This window comes from Triticum aestivum, chromosome 5B (assembly GCF_018294505.1).
Source record: "Triticum aestivum cultivar Chinese Spring chromosome 5B, IWGSC CS RefSeq v2.1, whole genome shotgun sequence".
Classification (NCBI taxonomy): domain Eukaryota; kingdom Viridiplantae; phylum Streptophyta; class Magnoliopsida; order Poales; family Poaceae; genus Triticum; species Triticum aestivum.
The window spans coordinates 281,169,180-281,194,126 of NC_057807.1; the positions used below are offsets into that span (position 1 = coordinate 281,169,180).

The following is a 24,947-nucleotide window of genomic DNA, read 5'->3' on the forward strand; positions in this document are numbered from 1 at the left end:
AATGCAATAAGTATTTATATAAAAGCATGATGCAAAATGGACGTAGCAATCCCCAAGCTTAGGCTCTTGCCCCTCCTAATTCCATAGTCCATCGAATCTTTACCCAAAACTTGAAAACTTCACAACACAAAACTCATAAGCTCCATTAGTATAAGAAAAATAAATCACCACTTAGGTACTGTTGTGAACTCATTCTAAATTCATATTGGTGTAATATCTACTGCATTCCAACTTCTCTATGGTTCATACTGTAGGATCGAAAGTATGTCTAGAGAGGGTGGGGGTGATTAGAGTACTTGACCAAATAAAAATCTAGCCTTTTCCCAATTTTAGTTCTTGGCAGATTTTAGCAACTTAGCACAAGTCAAGTAATCAACCTACACATGGAATTCTAAGAGTATAGCAGCGGAATGTAAAACAATTGCATATGAAGGTAAAGGGAGGAGTTTGAGAGTGCAAACGCAATACGAAACACGGATGTTTTTGTCTTGGTTCCGATAGGGGGTGATTAGACTACTTGACCAAATAAAAATCTAGCCTTTTCCCAATTTTAGTTCTTGGCAGATTTTAGCAACTTAGCACAAGTCAAGTAATCAACCTACACATGCAATTCTAAGAGTATAGCAGCGGAATGTAAAACAATTGCATACGAAGGTAAAGGGAGGAGTTTGAGAGTGCAAACGCAATACGAAACACGGATGTTTTTGTCTTGGTTGCGATAGGTGGTGCTATCGTACATCCACGTTGATGGAGACTTCAACCCACGAAGGGTAATGGTTGCGCGAGTCCATGGAGGGCTCCACCCATGAAGGGTCCATGAAGAAGCAACCTTGTCTATCCCACGATGGCCGTCGCCCACGAAGGACTTGCCTCACTTGGGTAGATCTTCACGAAGTAGGCGATCTCCTTTCCCTTACAAACTCCTTGGTTCAACTCCACAATCTTGACAGAGGCTCCAAGTGACACCTAACCAATCTAGGAGACACCACTCTCCAAAAGGTAATAGATGGCTTGTTGATGATGAACTCCTTGCTCTTGTGCTTCAAATGATAGTCTCCCCAACACTCAACTCTCTCTCACAGGATTTGTATTTGGTGGAAAGAAGATTTGAGTGGAAAGCAACTTTGGGGAAGGATAGAGATCAAGATTTATGTGGTAGGAATGGAATATCTTGACCTCAACACAAGTGTAGGTGGTTCTCTCTCAGAAAATATATGTTGGAAGTGTAGGCATGGTCTGATGGCTCTCTCCATGAATGAAGAGTGGGTGGAGGGGTATATATAGCCTCCACACAAAATCTAACCGTTACACACAACTTACCAAACTTGGTGGGACCGAATTGTGAAACTCGGTCAGACCGATTTAGTTCATAATGTGACCGTTAGGTATTTCGGTGGGACTGACATGTCAACTCGGTGGGACCGATATCGTTAGGGTTAGGGCATAACGTAATCTCGGTGAGACCGATTTTGGTAATAGACAAATAGAGAGTTGGTCAGGCAAACTCGGTGGGACCGATTCGCTCGTCTCGGTTGGACCGAAACGTTACGAAAGGGAAACAAAAAGTTTGCATTGCAATCTCGGTGGGCCCGATCGCTCATCTCGGTTTGACCGAAAGGTTACGAAGGGAAACAGAGAGATTACAATCACATCTCGGTGAGACCGAAAAGACTAGGGTTTCTGGCAGTGGCTATGTCAAATGAACTCGGTGGCACCGGATAGAAAGTTTCGGTGGGGTCGAGTTTGACTTTTGGTTTGGGACATATATGGATGTGAGAAAGTAGTTGAGGGTTTTTGGAGCATATCACTAAGCACTTTGAGCAAGAAACTCATTAAGAAACACCTCATCCCCTCTTAATAGTATTGGCTTTCCTATGGACTCAATGTGATCTTGGATCACTAAAAGTAAAATGTAGAGTCTTGTGCTTTGAGCTTGAGCCAATCCTTTTGTCCTTAGCATTTTGAGGGGTCCACGTTTCTCATCCATGCCATGCCAAACATTGAAATTTCCTGAAATATTTATCTTGAAATAGCATTATCTCAATGAGATATATGTTGTTAGGAATTACCAAAACCACCCAGGGATAGTTGCACTTTCACATACCCTCCAATACTACTCATAGATTCATCAAAATAAGAAAACAACACATAGAAAATAGAATCTGTCAAAAATAGAACAGTCTGTAGTAATCTGTATCATTCGAATACTTCTGTAACTCCAAAAATTCTGAAATAAATTGGTGGACCTGAGAAATTTGTCTATTAATCATTTGTAAAAATAATGAACCTAAAAGCACTCTCCAGTAAAAAATGATAGCTAATCTCGTGAGCGCAAAGTTTCTTATTTTTACAGCAAGATCGCATAGACTTCACCCAAGTCTTCCCAAAGGTTCTACTTGGCACAAACACTAATTAAAACATAAAACCACATCTAACCAGAGGCTAGATGAATTATTTATTACTAAACAGGAACAAAAAGCAAAGGAACAGAAATAAAATTGGGTTGCCTCCCAACAAGCGCTATCATTTAACGCCCCTAGCTAGGCATGATGATTTCAATATGAAGAATATGACTAGCATATTTAAGTCTAACCCACTTCCTATGCATAGGGATTTTGTGAACAAACAACTTATGGGAACGATAATCAACTAGCATAGGAAGTCAAAACAAGCATAACTTCAAAACTTTAAGCACATAGAGAGAAAACTTGATATTATTGCAATTCCTACAAGAATATATTCCTCCCTCATAATAATTTTCAGTAGCATCATGAATGAATTCAACAATATAACCAGCACATAAAGCATTATTTTCATGATCTACTTGCATAGAAATTTCACTACTCTCAATATAGGCCAGTTTCTTCTTATGAATAATAGGGGGGGCAAACTCAACAAAATAATTATCATGTGAGGCATAATCCAATTGAAAACTAAAATCATGATGACAAGTTTCATGGTTATCATTATTCTTTATAGCATACGTATCATCACAATAATCATCATAAATAGGAGGCATGCTTTCATCATAATAAATTTGCTCATCAAAACTTGGGGGACAAAAAATATCATATTCATCAAACATAGCATCCCAAGCTTGTGGCTTTGCATATCATTAGCATCATGGGTATTCAAAAAAATTCATACTAATAACATTGCAATCATGCTCTTCATTCAAAGATTTAGTGCTAAACATTTTATAGACTTCTTCTTCTAGCACTTGAGCACAATTTTCCTTACCATCATTCACACGAAACATATTAAAAAGATGAAGCGTATGAGAGAAACTCAATTCCATTTTTTTGTAGTTTTCTTTTATAGACTAAACTAGTGATAAAACAAGAAAACAAAAGATTCGATTGCAAGATCTAAAGATATACCTTCAAGCACTCACCTCTCCGGCAACGACGCCAGAAAAGAGCTTGATGTCTACTACACAATCTTCTTCTTGTAGACGTTGTTGGGCCTCCAAGTGCAGAGGTTTGTAGGATAGCAGCAAATTTCCCTCAAGTGGATGACCTAAGGTTTATCAATCCGTGGGAGGCGTAGGATGAAGATGGTCTCTCTCAAGCAACCCTGCAACCAAATAACAAAGAGTCTCTTGTGTCCCCAACACACCCAATAAAATGGTAAATTGTATAGGTGCACTAGTTCGGCGAAAAGATGGTGATACAAGTGCAATATGGATGGTAGATAGAGGTATTTGTAATCTGAAAATATAAAAACAACAAGGTAGCAAGCGATAAAAGTGAGCATAAACGGTATTGCAATGCTAGGAAAAAAAGGCCTGAGGTTCATACTTTCACTAGTGCAAGTTCTCTCAACAATAATAACATAATTGGATCATATAAGTATCCCTCAACATGCAACAAAGAGTCACTCCAAAGTCACTAATAGCGGAGAACAAACAAAGAGATTATGGTAGGGTACAAAACCACCTCAAAGTTATCCTTTCCGATCTATCTATTCAAGAGTCCATAGTAAAATAACATGAAGCTACTCTTTCCGTTCAATCTATCATAGAGTTTGTACTAGAATAACACCTTAAGACACAAATCAACCAAAACCCTATTGTCACCTAGATACTCCATTGTCACCTCAAGTATCCATGGGTATGATTATACGATATGCATCACACAATCTCAGATTCATCTATTCAACCAACACAAAGTAGTTCAAAGAGTGCCCCAAAGTTTCTACCGGAGAGTCAAGACGAAAATGTGTGCCAACCCATATGCTTAAGTTCACAAGGTCACTAAACCCGCAAGTTGATCACCAAAATATACATCAAGTGAATCACGTGAATATCCCATTGTCACCACAGATAAGCACGGCAAGACATACATGAAGTGTTCTCAAATCCTTAAAGACTCAATCCGATAAGATAACTTCAAAGGGAAAACTCAATCCATTACAACAGAGTAGAGGGGGAGAAACATCATAAGATTCAACTATAATAGCAAAGCTCGCGATACATCAAGATCGTGTCAAATCAAGAACACGAGAGAGAGGGAGATCAAACACATAGCTACTGGTACATACCCTCAGCCCCGAGGGTGAACTACTCCCTCCTCGTCATGAAGATCGCCGAGATGATGAAGATGGCCACCGGTGAGGGATCCCCCCTCCGGCAGGGTGCCGGAACAGGGTCCCGATTGGTTTTTGGTGGCTACAGAGACTTGCGACGGTGGAACTCCCGATCTATTGTGCTCCTTAGTGTTTTTAGGGTATATGGACATATATAGGCGAAAGAAGTCGGTCAGGGGAGCCACGATGGTCCCACGAGGGTGGGGGCGCGCCCATGGAGGTAGGGCACGCCTTCCTGCCTCCTGGCTTCCTCGTTGCTTCCCTGACGTATACTCCAAGTCTCCTGGATTGCTTCCGTTCCAAAAAGATCACTCCCGAAGGTTTCATTCCGTTTGGACTCCGTTTGATATTCCTTTTCTTCGAAACACTGAAATAGGCAAAAAAAACAGCAATATGGGCTGGGCCTTCGGTTAATAGGTTAGTCCCAAAAATAATATAAAAGTGTATAATAAAGCCCATTAAACATCTAAAACAGATAATATAATAGCATGAATACTTCATAAATTATAGATACGTTGGAGACGTATCACTATACACAAGGACACATCAAGCACCTCACACATTTTTATTCTTGTCGGCCTCGCCATTAGAAGGATCCGGGATCAAGCACGGCCCAAGCTCGCTCTCTCAAATCTCAACAGGAGTGGAGGAGAGGGGAAAAGTTTTTCTTCATAGAGGTCGTATGTAGTGATGGAGGCTAGGAATACAGAATTATGTGAAGATGACAGGCGTGTATGATTCATGACTAACTTTGCCATGACTAACCTTAGTTAAATTGTGACTATCATAAAAGGCGTGGCGAACAATATGACCACCACAATTTGACAAAAAATTATGCCTATGAGGCTATAACATATGGACCATGTAGAGTATGGCAGGTGGCAATGAACCAAACACATAAGCGTGCCAATTAACCGAACACATGCCTAAGTTGTTGTTGCATGACTAAACTTAGGCGTGGCAACTTCCTTTTTTCTTTTTTTTTGAAAAGGGGGGACTCCCCGGCCTCTGCATCAGAACAATGCATACGGCCAACTTTATTAAAAAGCAAATAGGTTCAACAAAGGTCTTAAAGTCATAATGAAAGTAAAGAAAAGCTCACATAGAGCCTATAAAGAAGTAACCATAGCGCCACAACCAGCCGACATAAACAAGATAAGGAAACTAATTGCCTATCCTATTACATGACCGCCATCCAAACCGGTTGAAGATATCCCGTGCTACCATCTCCCACCGGATAGATCCAGTAACCAAACGCTCCCTGGTCTCCGTCGGAGTAAGTAGCGACCACATACGGATCAATGCAGTGGCTCGGAAGATAACTTGCAAAAAATGAAAAATTGTTGTTCTATTAAAAACCAAGTCATTTATGCAGTTCCAGACTGCCCACAATAAAGCACATACTCCTACGCGAATGTGTCTCACTGTTTCGGCCTCTATCCCGTTAAGCCACGTTCCAAATAATGTGCTGACAGAATTCGGAGGAGTAATATTAAAGGCTATGTGCACCATCCGCCATAGCACTTTTGCCAGCGGGCAGTCAAGAAAAAGGTGTTTGATAGTTTCATCCCGATCACAAAAAGTACACCTAGTAGGTCATGTCCAGTTGCGCTTTGCCAAATTGTCCTTGGTTAAGATGACTTGTTTACGGACAAACCACATAAATACTTTTATTTTCAAAGGAACTTTGACTTTCCATACATGTTTGGAACTAGGAATGGAGCTAGAGTTGATAACATTGAGATACATCGATTTAACTATAAATTCCCCAGTCCTAGTAATCTTCCGGCGCAACTGATCGGGTTGTTGAGATAGCTAGACCTCCATCAGTCTACGCACTAAATGGAGCCAAGCTTCCCAACGATTACCGGCTAGTGTTCTCCTGAATTGAATATTGAGGGGGATGGACTGAAATACTGTTGCAATAGACACGTCACGTTGTTGAACAATATTATAAAGACTCGGGTATTGAAGCGCGAGGGGTGTCTCTCCTAGCCAAGTATCCTCCCACAAACGCGTGTTGGTGCCATTTCCGATTATAAACTTTGTCCTATTGGATAAGGCTGATTTGACTCTCATCAACCCTTTCCAGAAAGGCGAATCCGTCGGCCTCGCTATCACTTGAGACAAAGTTTTGGAGTGAAGATACTTACTACGGAGAATCTGCGCCCATGTGGCCTCTGTCTCTACAGATAACTTAGACAGCCACTTGTTGAGAAGACATATGTTCTTGACTTCAAGATTTTCAATGCCAAGACCCCCTTTGTCTTTTGGTCTACAAATAATGTCCCATTTGGCGAGGCTATATTTTCTTTTTAGTTCATCACTTTGCCAGAAGAAACGAGATCTATAGAAGTCCAGCCTTTTCCTAACTCCAACTGGAACCTAAAAAAAGACAAAAGAAACATAGGCATAGTCGTGAGAACCGAATTAATGAGAATTAATCGGCCTCCGTATGACATGAGCTTGCCCTTCCAGCAACTCGGTTTCTTCTCAAATTGATCCTCAATGCACTTACATTCTCTGTTTGTTAGCTTACGATGGTGAATTGGTATACCTAGATACGTAAAAGGTAAAGTCCCCAATTCGCACCAAAACAATTGTCTATAAGCCTCATGTTCGTCATTGGCTCTTCCAAAATAGAACAATTCGCTTTTATGAAATTTAATCTTTAACCCGGTCAATTGTTCAAATAAGCATAACACCAGCTTCATATTTCTCGCTTTTGCCAAGTCATGCTCCATAAAGATGATAGTATCATCGGCGTACTGTAGGATGGACACACCTCCATCCACTAGATGAGGCACCAAGCCACCCACCTGACCAGCTTCCTTAGCCCTTCCTATTAGAATTGCCAACATATCAACTACAATGTTGAACAAAATAGGAGACATCGGATCACCTTGTCTAAGGCCCTGATGTGTCTAGAAGTAATGACCTATGTCATCATTCACTTTAATTCCAACAATCCCTTTTTGCGTGAAAGATTCTACCTGTCGTCGCTAGGCTTCATCAAAATCTTTCATACGCAAGGCCTATTGAAGGAAAGGCCAGTTGACTTTGTCGTACGCTTTCTCAAAATCCACCTTGAAAACAACTCCATCTACTTTTTTCGTGTGAATTTCGTGGAGCGTTTCATGAAGGACCACAACCCCTACTAGGATGTTTTTGTCCGGCATGAAAGCAGTTTGGGAGTGCTGCACCACAGAATGCGCAATCTGTGTGAGCCTATTAGTCCCGACCTTGGTGAAAATTTGAAACTAATGTTAAGAAGACAGATCGGCCTGAACTGCTCAATTCTCACAGCCTCTGTTTTATTGTTCCAAAATTCAGGTGAAATAACTGAAGCTGTCCAGAGAATAAATCATGGAACATCGGTAACAAATCCCCCTTAATAATATGCCAGCACTTTTTATAGAACTCCACCGGAAATCCATCCGGACCTGGAGCCTTATTATTTTTCATCTGCGAAATGTCTTGAAACACCTCTTTCTACGAAAATGAGCAGTCTAAATATCATTCTCATCTGCAACCAGTTGAGGAACATCCTCAATCCTAGACTCGTCCAGGGATACACACTTATCCTCCGGAGGCCCAAACAACTGCTTGTAGTATTCGGTTATGTATAATTTTAGGTTTTCCTGTCCTAAAATCGTTCCTTCATCTTGTTCAAGCTGAAAGATTCTTTTCTTTATGTGCTTGCCATTAGCAATCATGTGAAAGAATTGGGTGTTCGCGTCCCCTTGGACAACTTTGTGAACCTTAGCCCGCAGCGCCCACTTCAATTCCTCCTCACAGAGAAGCTCTTTTAATCTCATCTCCCCCTCAAGTTTAGCATTAAGCTCCGAAGTGGGAAGAATTGTGGACTCGGCTTTTAAATCTAGGGATTGAATAAGAGTAAGGAGCCTTTCCTTTTCAACCTTATAAATCCCACTAAGATGCTTAGCCCACCCATGCAAAAAACTCCTCAAGTGTCGTATCTTATTCTGCCAGCGCTCAACCGAAGTTCTACCTCCTGCATCCTTAGCCCATTCCCTGGCTACCAGATCCAAGAATCCTTCTCTTTCAAACCACGCCAGTTCGAACAAAAAGGAGTTTTTGTTCCCCGCGTGGGTTGGCTCGTCAGCGTCCACCAGTAATGGCGTGTGGTCTGAAATTCCGCGCGAAAGCGCCTGGACCGTTACCAAGGGAAATTTCTGTTCCTATTCGGCGCTCGCAAGGACTCGATCCAACTTCTCAAACATCGAGTTTGGCAAGGTATTAGCCAAGGTGAATTTTCGACCCGAAAGCTCTATCTCTCTCAGATCCAAGATTTCAATAATGGTATTAAACATAAACGACCACCTGCCATCGAAATTAGCATTGTTCTTTTCCTCTCTCCTTCTAATAATGTTGAAATCACCCCCAACCAAGATTGGAAGCTGCTCAGGACCGCAAATTCGAACTAGATCAGCCAAAAACTCTGGTTTGAGTTTGGGCTGTGCGGCACCATATACCGCCACCAGTGCCCAATTGAACCCATCGGCCTTCGACCTAACCCAAAACTTAACTGCGAAATCTCCCATCACTACACTTCACACTTCCAGTGATTCACATCTAACTCCAAGCAAGATCCCTCCCGATCTTCCTCTCGGAGGAAGGCAGTGCCAATCAAAATCAACACCTCCTGATAAGGTGCTGAGAAATTGGGATGAAAAATTATCTCGACCAGTTTCCGAGAGTGCAATAAAATCCAACTTATACTCGATGGAAGCATCTGCAAGGAACCTTCTTTTAGCCAAGTCTTTCAGACCTCTGCTATTCCAAAATATTCCTCTCATATTTCGTCATGAAATTTTTTAGTAGTACGGATCCTAGCACTCCTGCGTACCGCCGACACGGGGTAAATCTTTCGCTTCCACTTGCGTTTAGGTTTGATTTGATCCTCCACCCGGTCCTCACAACCGGGTTTCCTGGATCTAACTACTTCACCCTCGAAAGTGTCATCCTCTTCCCCTGACTCAGGAAAGGATGGTGCAAGGTCCGCACAAAAATTATCAAGTACCCTAACGCCCAACGCATCTATATCAGAGTCATTCATGGGTTTGACCGCGGCTAAGTTTCGAATCATTTCTAACGCGCGTTTGGCTTCCAAATCTAGGATATCATTTACAGAATTAGAGATTTCGCTATCATTACTACCTAGTGAAACTCCTAATTGATTTGCATTATTAATAATCTCAATATTAGAAAAATGCAAAATGGAATTAGAAGTGTTGACCGACATACCAGAAGTGACCTCAATGTCACGAAGCTTGGCCGCCCTCATGGCGCACCGCTGCTCCATGTCGTCAACCTCCGGAAGATTCTGGAGGCGGCAACTCATCCGCCGCCCCCAGATACCGGATCCGAAATCCCTCCAAACGCGATGACCTCCTCCCGAGTGGCCCCACACAAAGTAAGGCCTCCAACCTCACCCCGAACACACTGCGGGGCTGCACCCCTCGAAGAAGCAGCAGGAGCTGCCGTGAGCAGCGGAGGGGAGCTCCAAGGCCCCGTCGACGTCGGCGTCGAACCGATGCCCTGGGGCGCAGGCGCGCAAGGGGAGGGGAGTACGTGGGCCTCCTGCCCGTACTCCCCGCCCGCCCCGGCCCTCTGGCTAGAGGGAGTCTCAGGCGCCACCGATGGTGCGGCCACCCTAGCCGCTGGAGGAGAGGAAGGGGCTGAGGCCACCTGCCAGGCCCCCCTCACCTAGGCTCAACCACCGTCGTCGGCTCCGTCGCCCGGGCTGAGGCAATGGTCAAAGCGGGAGAAAGAGGGGCCTCCTGCCCAGGCTCCTCCCCCCTCCATCGACCGAGGTCATCACCGAGACAACCACCTCCAAGCCCACAAGCACGACACCATCAGCAGCATCAGAGTCCATCAGAGGTAGCATACGTTCCAGCACGTCATCAGACTCCATCCAGTCACTCCATAGTCTGGGAGGAGCAGAAGCAGGCTCAAACGACCCAAATCTCAGAGCGTTCATCGGCACCGAAGGGGATGGTGTCGTCCCGTCCCCGGGCGTCTGAGAGTCGGACCCCGAACCGTTGGGCAACTCTTGTCCAACATCGTCCACTGGCGCCTTCTTGGCACCCAAACTATCATCTCCCTCGTGCATGTCTACATCAGTCCCATTGATGGCCTCAACAAAAAGATCGGCATCCTCAAACTCAATCTCGAGGGGGAAGATTTCACCCCTATATGTCCATAAAACCACATCAGGCACAAACTGAATATCCAGAACACTCACCAACAATCGGGCCACCCCGTGAGCTCGGGTGAAGGCCATATCCACTCTCTCAGTTTTCCCAACCAAAATACCCAGGCTAGCAACAACCCGAGCATCCTGCATTGGCTTCGAGGGAGCCCCAGAGAAACGTAACCAGACCTGAGTAAGAGGCTTGCCCTGTGGCTCAACCTTCTTCCACTCATGGAACTCCAGGATACATTCTGTGCCAGGCACTCTGCACAGCACGAAACTCAGAAGTCTCTGCAAATCCTCAACAGAAGGGAAGTCAGCCTTATACATGTTGCCCTCGAGACTGACAAGCTCCCACTGGTAGTCACCTGGAACTAACTCCATAAGCCTCTGCACAATCTGAGTCTTAGAGAAATCACATTTGGTAACTTTCACAATTCTAGTGGTCATGCTCTGAGTCTCCTCTGGGATCTCTCTCGCACTAGGAGACTCAAAGAACATCAACTCAGCACAAGACACTCCATAAATAGTAATAGTCGGCATCTGATCACGCAAAATCGGGCACTCCACACTCCCCCGTATCATGTGCTGCCTTGAGGCAGATATCACAAAGCTCAGTCACGCATTCCGCAATAAAATGGCCCTTCTCACCACAACGATAGCACAACATCTTCTCCTTCTTGCGTGCCCACTTGGACGCCCAATCAGTATCTGCCATGTCTGCAATCTCGACCGACCCCGTCGCTGTGAGCTCAGACGTAGCCAGCGCAGTGACCACCTCCATAGCCTAACGAACAGCTCCGGCGTCTGACCGGGATCGGCCGCCTCTGTGGAATCCGTCTGCTTAACGACAACAGGCGGAGGAGGCTGACGTTGCCGGTACCGGCCACCACGGCCACCACGACCACGATGACCATGGTAGCCACCTCGCTGCCGGTAGTCAAGGCCCGATGCCCCCTCAACAAAGCCACCCGAAGGGCCATAATAAGGTCTCTCAGCTATACCATCGCTCTACCAAGCATAACCACGGCCGCCACCCGTCGTCGACGAACCTCGGTGCTGGCCTTCACCATACGCATTGTAACCATCATCACCCCATTATCCCCGGGGCGGTCCGTTAGTACCACTGTTGGCTGGGCCACGGGGCAAACCCGCCCCTCCATCATCAGACTGAGGCGGCGGTGTATGCGTCTACGCCGGCCCAGGCCGCTTCTGCGTCGGCCTCGCGACGTGGTGCGGCAGCGGTGCAGCCCGAGGCTGATGGCCAGGCACCTGAACAGGCATGATGGCAGGCCTAGGCTGCGGCGGCCGTGGCCCTTGCGCAGCGCCACCCCGTCCCGCAGCCGCAACCGGACCCTACGGTGGTTGCCGAGGCCCAAGAGCAGTCCTGCCCCGACCCGCCGCGACCAACGCAGCCGGTCCCTGCGCCGGCAGTCTCTGCCCAAGCTGGCCTCCACCGCGTCCCGCGGCGGCAAGCGCTGCAACAGCCACCGCCGGAGGTCTAGGAGAAGACGGTGCCGCGGCACCACGCCCAACTCCAGTCGCCTGCAACGTCGCACCAGCACGGACCACGCCAGCCGCGGTCGGCGGCTTCTTCCCCGGCGGCGCACCCGCACCTTGGCCAGCCATGGCCTCGAGGGGAGGAATGCGAGCAGCACGCCCCGGACCACACGACGGGAACCCCGGTTTCGCCCAGCGCCGAGGAACCCTAGCACTCCGCGAACGGGACGAGCGATCGTGCGATCTCCTGCATGTGTCGGCACTTCTGACTTGGGTTAGTACCGGTTTAGCCTGGGCCTCATACCCAGCTAACCCCGGCCCACCCAATCTCGGCTCATGCGCACTCAGAATCGGCCCATCTCGGCCAAGGAGGGAATTCAAACGCAACCCACGGGCCGTCGTGATCCCGATCGCCGGTTTTCCGGGCGTGACCGCCGTGGTCGCCGTCGGCGCCAATCTAGCCACCGCCCGGCGAGTGTTCCCCCTTCTCTTAACTACGATCCACGACTCCGGCCAAATTAAATCGGATAGGGTAAGGTTTGGAAGACTAACCTTCGGGAGAGGGCCCTTCCATGGCCTGATCGTCGTCGCCGCCGTTCTCCGATGAACCACACGGCGAGGCATCTCCTTCTTCTCTCCCGCGTGAAGCCCTATCCTGTCCGGATCATCAGGGGGCAAAACCTTGTCGATAGTCTTCGCCACTTCATCTTCATCATAGCCGGCGTTGAAAAACTTGCAAATTTGGTCAGATGGCGTCGGCGACGGCAGATGTCGGAGTCGCATCCGCATCCCCGTCCCCATCGTCCTCGTCGGCATCGACGAGGGCCCAGAACCGGCCCCCCACCCGCCGTCGGTCGCCGAAGTATGGAGGCGGCGCACCCGCAGTCACCCGGCATTGAAAAACTCGCAAATTTGGTCAGATGGCGTCGGCGACGGCAAAAATGCCGGAGTCGCATCCGCATCCTCGTCCCCATCGTCCTCGCCGGCGTCGACGACGGCCCAGAACCGGCCCCCCACCCGCCGTCGGTCGCCGGAGTATGGAGGCGACGCACCCGCAGTCACCCCGCCCCGCTGGTTACACCCCCCACCCCCCAGTCGCCTTTCTGCGTGAGTGGCCTAAGTCCCTTTGTGATGTGTGGTTTGGACCTGTTGATACACTGCCTATGTTGTGGGCTTTATTAATTTATAAAGTCGGACGCTCCTAGCGTCTCCGTTCTAGAAAAAGAAAACTTCAGCCTACAAACCAAACATAACCAACATATTTGGTTCCGCGACCAAGATCTTCTTCCCCATTTCATCTCACATAGGAGTGTACGTTTTGGAGCGTGCAACCTCTTTTATGGAAAAAGAACATCCATTCAAACAAATTTGCATATCAAAAGCAGCTACGCCGACGAAGGTTATCACAGATCACCGTGACGCCAAACAGAGCCTATGCCCACCAAAGGTATGTTCCACAGTTGCAGGGTGCACCTTATGCAAATCCTGAATTTTAGCTCATGCAGCAAATCACTGGAACTCAACAACCAGCACAAACACAGAGGACACCAAAAGGCTTCATGATTACGAATCGAGTCAAACCGAACAGTTGCGACGATCCCTTGCCATGGCAAGTCCCAAACCAAACCAACTAGATCACACAAGTACTCCGGTACTCATAAACACTGGCCATTAAACTGACACGATGTCTTACTGCAGCAGTTTCTCCTTAAATAGGCAGTGGACAGAATATTAGGAACTCTGGAGTTCATGCAAGGCTCCATGCCATATGATGCGTCTAAAAGGTGGATCCATTCCATCCAAAGTCTGAGCGCTGCATGGTAAAGAAAAAAGATCAATTAGAGTTCACATAATTAGCATCTACTAGCATAGAAAGGAAGCCACTGTGGAAGCTAACACGACGACTACGTGTTCAAACGACAGATGGACATTTACATGATCTACTCTTGATGCAAAGCATGCAAACATTGAGCATGTTCTTGTGCAGGATGGGCCTAACAAACAGCAGAAATGCAATGAGAACATGATGATGTCTGATGAAGACCCATGAATGAGCAGTCGACGACAAATAATGTCTGCTTGCCTTTGAATCGTGGAACTTGAGGTAGAAGCGGGACTTGGGGATGGACAGCTTTGACTCCAGGATGGAAGCAATGCCGGCACTCAGCTTCTTGTTCACATCAGCGTTCAGCCCTCCGATGGAAACCAGCTCGCCGTAGGCTGCAGGCTCCTGGGTACCTCCAAATGCCATGGGCACTGAACCCTTGAGAACAACCATAACATACTGTCGGAAGCACTCAAGTTAGTATCTGAATGAAAAAGGCGGTGAGGAAGAACTTTGGTATACCACTACTTGGTCAGCTGAAAAACAGAAAACTGTCACAGCCTAAGTTTTCAGCAGTTCAAGTGTCTGACATTGCATCATATCATATCATATCTCCAAATCTCCAGAGCAACTCGGTACTCTTCATTTTGATCTTAAATATGTCTGATATAACAACAAAAGTAACTATTGGAGCCATTTCTTACTAATACTAATTTATTGCTATACTTAAAAACAACTAATCTAAGTACAATTAGCTTTCCAAAATAATACCCCAGTATATTTAGAACAGAAAAACTTGAGAAACAAGGAAATGGCCTGCATTTCTGTAAAAACATACGCAAATAAAGTTCTTAAAGGTGGTAGGTGTGATATTTGTGGCATAGGGAAGCGCCTAGAGTAAAACATGAGCTGTCCAGATTTACAAAAGATTAATGGTACTGCGCATATTCTATAATTTTCTGATATATGGGGTTCTGAATTAGTAATTATAGAAGAACACGCAGAAAACAGCCATATCTTGTACCTCTACATAGGAAAGAAAAGCAGAGTAAGTCAACATGTATTTCTGGAAAGACTTGCAGATATTGCCTCCCAAAGCAAAATCTCTAAAGCAAAATAAACTGTGAAAACAGCATGTTCACTCCAGCCTTGCCATAGACAATAATCATAGCCTCCTAATCAATTCCTCTGTTACCACAATGACAAAGAAAAATGGGAAATATGAAGGTTTCAAAATTCTTTTGAGAGAAAGCTACACATAAGCTTCATGGTACTCTTGAAGTTTTCTAGACATCGTACACTATGTTTACAGAGAAATTTGTAATGGTTAGATGTCGGCCATGTTTGTTATCTGATTTGTTGTTGCACAAAAGATAGGTTGATTATATTTCACCTCTTTACCAAGTAACATGTATTTCAAGTTTCAGCATATTCATGTCACAGCAAGTAACAGCACGTCAAACACCCTTGCAACCTTGAAGAACATATCCAAAACGAGAAGACAACGACTTGACCACCAAACAGCAACAAACTGAACCTTGGTTCCATTCGGGTTTAGTCCAAGCTTTCAATTTTCAGCGTGCATGCTAATTGATAAACAACATGAACTACAAAGTTTACTTGGTTCAACAAACGAACAGATGACCATAAGAAGCACAGTCCTAAACTGGACATAACCCCAGATCAGAACCTCGAACTTGCTCCACGCATGAAAATGCCATACAAACCTACAGATCAAAACACCGTATCCGCAATTTCAGCAGTCGCGGGAGAAAGATCTTCCAGGGAAAAGCAAACATGAATAATTGGCCAGAGGAAGGGGAACAAACCCCCAGCATCGAATCGATCCCCCAAAACCCTAACAGATTGAAGGGCCAGACCTAAGAGACGGACGGAATCCAGGGGACGGCCACGCCTATATGGATCGGCAAGGAGATACTGTCGCCGCGACAAGAGGGAAGGTAGCCTAGGCAAGATGTTGAGGAAAGGGGGGAGATGGGGTAAGGAGCGTACGGCCTCCGGCTTGCCGATGATGGTTGCGACGGTGCTGGAGGCGTCGGCGAGGACGGCGGAGGTGTCCACCCCCTCCAGGTTCACGTTCGTCGACACGTTCAGGCAAGGCATCTTCCTCCTCCGCTTCTTCCTTCTTCTTCTCCCCTGTCTGCGCCTTGGTGGATGGGTGGGGAAGTGTGTAATGGAGAGTTGGAGAACTTATTCGACCTTGGCGAGGAAGGACAAAACCCTGACCACTCGTTCCTAGACCGGTCGACCCTATGTGTGTGTGTGTCAAAAAATAAAAGATTTTTTTTTGATTAAATAGGATAATTAATGTCTACTTAAACCTAAACGTCTTACATTTTTTTAATAAAATATTGCCAACGATGATTTTTTTTTTTACATACGCAACGTACTAAATGTGTGACAACATTTTTACTAAGGAAAATTTTTGTTTTTACCACTCTATCTTTTGCCAATTTTTCATATATCGCTCTAGATTATGTCATTCCTCTTTTGTCACTATTAGCTTTTAACAATTATCACAATTGCCATTTCGTGGCAAAATCAAAATTTCAGAGTGGCAATTGTGATACATTTTCAAATGCTAAGAGTGACAAAAATGAAATGTGAAAAATCTAGAGTGACATAAATTGGCAAAAATTAGAGTGCAAAAACAAAATGCTCCCTTCTACTAACCTGTTCTTTTGAAACAAGCTTGTGACACAAACACTTTCTTTTCGTGCCTAAAGATACCGGGCATGCTAACAGGTCAAGGAGATAGCTGCCCCTCCCTTCCTGAGGCGCTCCTGCGGGCGCCCCCGGGAGGAACCCTAGGGCCGCCTCCCCTGCCCCCCTCGCCTCACCCTCCTCCCTCGCCACCGCCGGGGGGCATTGCCAGCCTAAGGCCGCGTGGTGCTGGCGGCGGCGGGGCTGCTCCCTCCCACGCAGATGGGGGCCGTCGCGGGGCGTCCCTCCTCTGCTCGGTGGTGGCGGCCGTCGGGCCGGCCCTGCCTCAGCTCCCCCTGCCCCTGGCGTTCTGGTGGCCGGCGACGCCGCTTCCTTCCTCTCCGGTGCAACCTGTGGGGATCCGGCCCCCTAGATCGTGCTGGTGGCGGATCTGGCCCCCGGCCCAGATCCGGACGGTGTGGTGGTTGGTGGTGGCACTGGAGGCTGGCAGTCGTGTTTAGGTGGTTGGCGGTGGCAGTGGAGGTCGACGGTCGTGTTTAGGTGGTTGGCGGTGGCAGTGGAGGCCGGCGGCCGTGTTTAGGTGGTGGCGGTGGCAATGGAGGTCGGCGGCCGTGTTTAGGTGGTGGCGTTGTAGCTGGGGTCCATCTACTCCGGTGGGGTGGGGGTGCTCCGACTGGACCTGGCCAGGGCGCGGTGGCTGATACGTCTCCAACGTATCTATAATTTTTTATTGTTCCATGCTATTATATTACCCGTTTTGGATGTTTATGGGCTTTACTTTACACTTTTATATCATTTTGGGACTAACCTACTAACCGGAGGCCATCCCGAATTGCTGTTTTTTTTCTTATTTCAGTGTTTCGAAGAAAAAGAATATCAAACAGAGTCCAAACGGAATGAAACCTTCGGGAGCGATCTTTTTGGAACAAACGCAATCCAGGAGACTTGGAGTGGACGTCAAGAAGCAGCCGAGGTGGCCACGAGGCATGAGGGCACGCCCTAGGGGGGTGGGCGCGCCCCCCACCCTCGTGGGCCCCTCGTGGCTCCCCTGACCGAACTCCTTCGCCTATATATACCTCCATACCCTGAAAACATCCAGGAGCACCACAAACACCTATTTCCACCGCCGCAACCTTCTATATCCGCAAGATCCCATCTTGGAGCCTTTATCGCTGCACCGCCGGAGGGGGAATCGACCACGGAGGGCTTCTACACCAACACCATAGCCTCTCCGATGAGTTGTGAGTAGTTTACCACAGACCTTCGGGTCCATAGTTATTAGCTAGATGGTTTCTTCTCTCTCTTTGAATCTCAATACAATGTTCTCCTCGATCTTCTTGGAGACCTACTCGATGTAACTCTTTTTGCGGTGTGTTTGTCGAGATCCGATGAATTGTGGGTTTATGATCAAGTTTATCTATGAGAAATATTTGAATCTCCTCTGAATTCTTTTATGTATGATTTATTATCTTTGTAAGTATATTTGAATTATCAGTTTAGTTTGGCCTACTAGATTGAGCTTTTTTGCAATGGAAGAAGTGCTTAGCTTTGGGTTCAATCTTGTGGTATCCTTTCCCAGTGACAGCAGGGACAACAAGGCACGTATTGTATTGTTGCCATCGAGGAAAGATGGGGTTTATATCATATTGTTTTAGTTTATCCCTCTACATCATGTCATCTTGCCTAATGCGTTACTCTGTTCTTATGAACTTAATACTCTAGATGCATGCTGGATAGCGGTCGGTGTCTGGAGTAATAGTAGTAGATGCAGGTAGGAGTCAGTCTACTTGTCGCGGAAGTGATGCCTAGATAATCTCATAACTATGCACTTTTCTATCAATTGCTCGACAGTAATTTGTTCACCCACCGTAATACTTGTGCTATCTTGAGAGAAGCCACTAGTGAAACCTATGGCCCCCGGGTCTATCTTTTATCATATAAGTTTCTGGTCTACTTTATTTGCAATCTTTACTTTTCAATCTATATCATAAAAATACCAAAAATATTTATCTTATCTTATTATCTCTATCAGATCTCACTTTTGCAAGTGGTCGTGAAGGGATTGACAACCCCTTTATCGAGTTGGTTGCGAGGTTCTTGTTTGTTTGTGTAGGTGCGAGGGACTTGTGAGGAGCCTTCTACTGGATTGATACCTTGGTTCTCAAAAACTGAGGGAAATACTTACGCTACTTTGCTGCATCACCCTTTCCTCCTCAAGGAAAAACCAACATAGTGCTCAAGAGGTAGCAGTGGCGCTGGTGTTGTGGTGGTGATGGTGCGTGTCTGTTTTGCCGACGTTTGGTGGGCGGGCGGTGTGGGTTGGGGCAGCGGCCCGACGTGGTTGTTGCTCCGGCTGTGGGTGTTGACGCCGTGGTGGGTCGGCTCTCTCGGTGTGGAGGCTTCCATTCATCGTACCAGCATCACGGCAGCTCGGCGGGCCGGCTGGGACGGCGGCTGGCTTTTCGGTGTCGGCTTGTTTGTAGGCGGCCCGTTTCGACCTTCGGTCCTCTCCTCATCGTCCAGTTGCTACCTTCATCGAAGGTTTAGCCCTCCCTCGACAATGGTCCAAAGCTCGTCTCACGCCCGGCAGCAGGACCGACCTCGTATCGCGCCCGGAAGCAGGAACGACCTCGTCTCGCACCCGGTGTCGATGTCAAAACTGGCAGATCTCGGGTGGGGGGCCAAGCTGTGTGTTTGAGGATCAGTAGTAACAATGGAGAAGGGAGACAATGTTTAACCAGGTTCGGGCCCTCTTAATGGAGGTAAAACCCTACTCCTACTTGATTATATTCGAGGGTATAGGAGTTACAAGAGTTGATCTACCACGAGATCGATTTGGCTAACCCTAGATAGCTAGCCTAGCAATGTTGTGATCCTGCCTCCGATCTACCCTCCAGTTTATATAGACATCGTGATGCGGAGCATCCCACGATCATCCCCATGGACGTACCTACATATCCCACGACACCACTTGGACCAATGACAAGAGCTCGAGCAAAGGCAATCGAAGATAGGATGAACTCGCTCCTCTTCGAACTACCACTTTCTACCTATGCGACATGGCTACTACCTCATGCGGAGACCCTATGTGTGATCAGGTATTTGGAGGGAAGCCATGGACCAGCTGCACCCAACAGACAAGACGGCGAGGACACCAAGTTCAATGAACAAGAAGAAGGATCGCTCAAAACTCCCAGTCATCGGACGACCGACGCCTCTCGAACGTCCGACGCCTGGAGGCTCCAACCAGCTAGCCAAGTCCCGGCCTTCGCACGCTACAGTGGCCAGACGACCAACGCCAACCGGACGTCCGACACCTCCCAGCGCCTGGATGACCGAGCCTCTCCGGACGACCGGCACCACCACACCCGAGCCAAAACATCGGAAGAATGGAGACTTTCAGACGACCGGACGATCGACCCCGACTGGACGATCGACAAGTCCTGACCAGAGCCGAAACATTGGACGCCCGACCGGCACCAGACGTTCGGACCCTTGCGAGCCTTCGGACGACCGGTGACCGTCGGACGTCCGACGCCTGTGTGACCGCCCGTGTGTTGTGCCAAAGCCATTTACCTTTTCTTCCACTTAGACTATAAATATACCTCCTCCTCCCTCTTTCTAGGGTTAGCATTGTGATATCTCATTTGTGAGATAGAGCCTCGCTCATCCATCCGGATCTGCTCCTCCGAGAGAGACCGTGCCTCTACAGAGAAGATCCACTTGGATTCAAGACCCCTAACGGGAAGAACTCAAAACCTCCTCACGGAGAAGAACCGGTTACCCTATGTATCGTCCCTTGATGGATTCGGATCGTGTATCTCTTTGTGTTTCGAGGATCTAGCATATGTGTGACCATCTCTTGTTGGTTGAGTGATTTCTCTTGTGTTTCCCCTCGTTTTCCCCTCGTGTTCTTCGTGTTCTTGGTAGGATTCCCTCCAAATGTGAAAGATCAGGCACCTAGGGTTCTACCCTACATCATCTTTGGTATCATGAGCCACGTTGATCATGTTTTTGGAGCCCCTACTCTTTGTTTTCTAGCTTGATTTTGTTGTTTTTTGTCCTAATCCGAAAATCCCCACCAAAAATAGCCCCAATTTTTTTTCTGTGATTTGTTGGTGTGATGAAGTTTTGTTGGATTTGAACCATGGATTTGCTTTGCCACGTGTGGATCTAGCTTTCCCCCATCATCTCCACCTTTTCCATCCACAAATTCGCTCGGATTTGACCATTTTAGCCATCCCCATCTCGATTTCCCGAGTTCATCCCGTGCCCGAAATAGCCCAGGCACCGGACGTTTGACCGTCACCTGACGTCCAACGACTTCCGGTCGTCCGACCATCCCTGACGAAACTGAATATTTTCAGTTCGGTTTTCCCCACCATTCCACTGCCACTTCTGCATACGCACTTGCGTGCCACCACCGCTTTCCACAACCACCGTCGCTCACCCGTTTCGCACTCCGACAAGTTTTGACACGTTTTGGTCTTTGAGTTTTGAGTTGCGGTTTCCGTTTCCTAACGTGTTTCGGCTACTTAAGGACGGTTCGACAACGACAACACCGCCGCTCATATTCGTCATCGCCAACAACCGTTCTTGCTTACACATGACTACCTCAACGGTAACCTCCATATCATCTTGGTATCATGATATCTTTTCATGGTACATTCCTTGCCATTGCATTTATAACCACCATAGCCTTACTTTTTGCGTTGCTTTCCCATCGAGACTAGCCTTTGAGTATTGCCGGCAATGTGACTTGTGCACATTAGTGATCATACTCTCCATAGCATACATACCACATCATAGTGGTGCATTGTTGGGGAACGTTGCAGAAAATAAAACTTTTCCTACGGTTTCACCAAGATCCATCTATGAGTTCATCTAAGCAATGAGTGAAAGGAGAGATGCATCTACATACCACTTTGTAGATCGCGAGCGGAAGCGTTCAAAAGAACGGGGTTGAGGTAGTCGTTCTCGTCGTGATCCTATCACCGGAGATCCTAGCGCCGAACGGACGACACCTCCGCGTTCAACACACGTACGGTCAGCGTGACGTCTCCTTCGTCTTGATACAGCAAGGGGGAAGGAGAGGTTGATGATGATCCAGCAGCACGACAGCGTGGTGGTGGATGCAGCAGAACTCCGGCAGGGCTTCGCCAAGCTACTGCGGGAGGAGGACGAGGTGTAGCAGGGGGAGGGAGGCGCCAAGACTTGGGTGCGGCTGCCCTCCCCCCTGCCCTCCTTTATATAGGCCCCCAGGGGGGGCGCCGGCCCTGGGAGATGTAATCTCCCAAGGGGGCGGCGGCCAGGGGGGGTGGAGCGCCCCCCAAGGCAAGTGGTGTGCCCCCCACCTAGGGTTTCCAACCCTAGGCGCAGGGGGGCCCAAGGGGGGCGCACCAGCCCACTAGGGGCTGGTTCCCCTCCCACTTCAGCCCACGGGGCCCTCCGGGATAGGTGGCCCCACCCGGTGGACTCCTGGGACCCTTCTAGTGGTCCCGGTACAATACCGGGTGACCCCGAAACTTTCCTGATGGCCGAAACAGCACTTCCTATATAGTTTTCTTTACCTCCGGACCATTCCGGAACTCCTCGTGACGTACGGGATCTCATCCGGGACTCCGAACAACATTCGGTTTGCTGCATACTCATATTCATACAACCCTAGCGTCATCGAACCTTAAGTGTGTAGACCCTACGGGTTCGGGAGACATGCAGACATGACCGAGACAGCTCTCTGGTCAATAACCAACAACGGGATCTGGATACCCATGTTGGCTCCCACATACTCCTCGATGATCTCATCGGATGAACCACGATGTCGAGGATTCAAGCAACCCCGTATACTATTCCCTTTGTCAGATGATATGTTACTTGCCTGAGACTCGATCGTCGGTATCCCAATACCTCGTTCAGTCTCGTTACCGGCAAGTCACTTTACTCGTACCGTAATGCATGATCCCGTGACCAGACACTTGGTCACTTTGAGCTCATTATGATGATGCACTACCGAGTGGGCCCAGTGATACCTCTCCGTAACACGGAGTGACAAATCCCAGTCTCGATCCGTGTCAACCCAACAGACACTTTCGGAGATACCTGTAGTGCACCTTTATAGTCACCCAGTTACGTTGTGACGTTTGGTACACCCAAAGCACTCCTACGATATCCGGGAGTTACATGATCTCATGGTCTAAGGAAGAGATACTTGACATTGGAAAAGCTCTAGCAAAACGAACTACACGATCTTGTGCTATGCTTAGGATTGGGTCTTGTCCATCACATCATTCTCCTAATGATGTGATCCCGTTGTCAACGACATCTAATGTCCATAGTCAGGAAACCATGACTATCTGTTGATCAACGAGCTAGTCAACTAGAGGCTTACTAGGGACGTATTGTGGTCTATGTATTCACACATGTATTACAATTTCCGGATAATACAATTATAGCATGAATAAAAGACAATTATCATGAACAAGGAAATATAATAATAATCCTTTTATTATTGCCTCTAGGGCATATTTCCAACAGTCTCCCACTTGCACTAGAGTCAATAATCTAGTTACATTGTGATGAATCGAACACCCATAGAGTTCTGGTGTTGATCATGTTTTGCTCGCGAGAGAGGTTTAGTCAACGGATCTGCGACATTTAGATCCGTATGTACTTTGCAAATATCTATGTCTCCATCGAACATTTTCACGAATGGAGTTGAAGCGACGCTTGATGTGCCTGGTCTTCTTGTGAAACCTGGGCTCCTTGGCAAGGGCAATAGCTCCAGTGTTGTCACAGAAGAGTTTGATCGGCCCCGACGCATTGGGTATGACTCCTAGGTCGGTGATGAACTCCTTCACCCAAATTGCTTCATGCGCTGCCTCCGAGGCTGCCATGTACTCCGCTTCACATGTAGATCCCGCCACGACGCTCTGCTTGCAGCTGCACCAGCTTACTGCTCCACCATTCAACATATACACGTATCCGGTTTGTGACTTAGAGTCATCCAGATCTGTGTCGAAGCTAGCGTCGACGTAACCCTTTATGACGAGCTCTTCGTCACCTCCATAAACGAGAAACATGTCCTTTGTCCTTTTCAGGTACTTCAGGATATTCTTGACCGCTGTCCAGTGTTCCTTGCCGGGATTACTTTGGTACCTTCCTACCAAACTTACGCCAAGGTTTACATCAGGTCTGGTACACAGCATGGCATACATAATAGATCCTATGGCTGAGGCATAGGGGATGACGCTCATCTCTTCTTTATCTTTTGCCGTGGTCGGGCATTGAGCCGAGCTCAATCTCACACCTTGCAATACAGGCAAGAACCCTTTCTTGGACTGATCCATTTTGAACTTCTTCAAAATCTTATCAAGGTATGTGCTTTGTGAAAGACCTATGAGGCGTCTCGATCTATCCCTATAGATTTTGATGCCTAATATGTAAGCAGCTTCTCCAAGGTCCTTCATTGAAAAACACTTATTCAAGTAGGCCTTAATGCTGTCCAAGAATTCTATATCATTTCCCATCAAAAGTATGTCATCTACATATAATATGAGAAATGCTACAGAGCTCCCACTCACTTTCTTGTAAACGCAGGCTTCTCCATAAGTCTGCATAAACCCAAACGCTTTGATCATCTCATCAAAGCGAATGTTCCAACTCCGAGATGCTTGCACCAGCCCATAAATGGATCGCTGGAGCTTGCACACTTTGTTAGCATTCTTAGGATCGACAAAACCTTCCGGCTGCATCATATACAACTCTTCCTTAAGATAACCGTTAAGGAATGCCGTTTTGACGTCCATCTGCCATATCTCATAATCATAGTATGCGGCAATTGCTAACATGATTCGGACGGACTTAAGCTTCACTAGGGAGAGAAAGTCTCATCGTAGTCAATCCCTTGAACTTGCCGATAACCCTTAGCGACAAGTCGAGCTTTATAGATGGTGACATTACCATCCGCGTCCGTCTTCTTCTTAAAGATCCATTTGTTTTCTATCGCTCGCCGATCATCGGGCAAGTCAGTCAAAGTCCATACTTTGTTTTCATACATGGATTCTATCTCGGATTGCATGGCTTCTAGCCATTTGTTGGAATCTGGGCCCGCCATCGCTTCTTCATAGTTCG

The 24,947-nt window shown here is 47.2% G+C and overlaps 1 protein-coding gene across 2 annotated transcripts; it reads right to left on the reverse strand.

Moving 5' to 3' along the window:
• Positions 1–13,849: 13,849 nt before the first annotated feature.
• On the reverse strand, positions 13,850–16,393 carry LOC123111397 (macrophage migration inhibitory factor homolog). 2 transcript variants are annotated; one of them, XM_044532186.1, is made up of 4 exons: positions 16,146–16,393; positions 14,391–14,591; positions 14,243–14,301; positions 13,850–14,120 (listed from the first exon to the last, which is right to left on the reverse strand). In XM_044532186.1, exons 1-3 carry the CDS (start codon positions 16,254–16,256, stop codon positions 14,248–14,250), a joined length of 366 nt encoding a protein of 121 aa, XP_044388121.1. In that variant the 5' UTR covers positions 16,257–16,393; the 3' UTR covers positions 13,850–14,120; positions 14,243–14,247. The 2 variants fall into 2 exon arrangements, with proteins under 2 accessions (XP_044388121.1, XP_044388122.1); XM_044532187.1 differs by lacking the exon at positions 14,243–14,301.
• Between the last annotated feature and the right edge of the window lie 8,554 nt (positions 16,394–24,947).

Coding starts and splice junctions, on each gene's coding strand:
- LOC123111397 (XM_044532186.1), bottom strand. CDS start 16,256: ATGCCTTGCCTGAACGTGTCGACGAACGTGAACCTGGAGGGGGTGGAC. Junction 14,592..16,145: donor TCATCGGCAAGCCGGAGGCC/GTACGCTCCTTA, acceptor TGCTTCCGACAG/TATGTTATGGTTGTTCTCAA. Junction 14,302..14,390: donor TCAAGTTCCACGATTCAAAG/GCAAGCAGACAT, acceptor GCTGTTTGTTAG/GCCCATCCTGCACAAGAACA.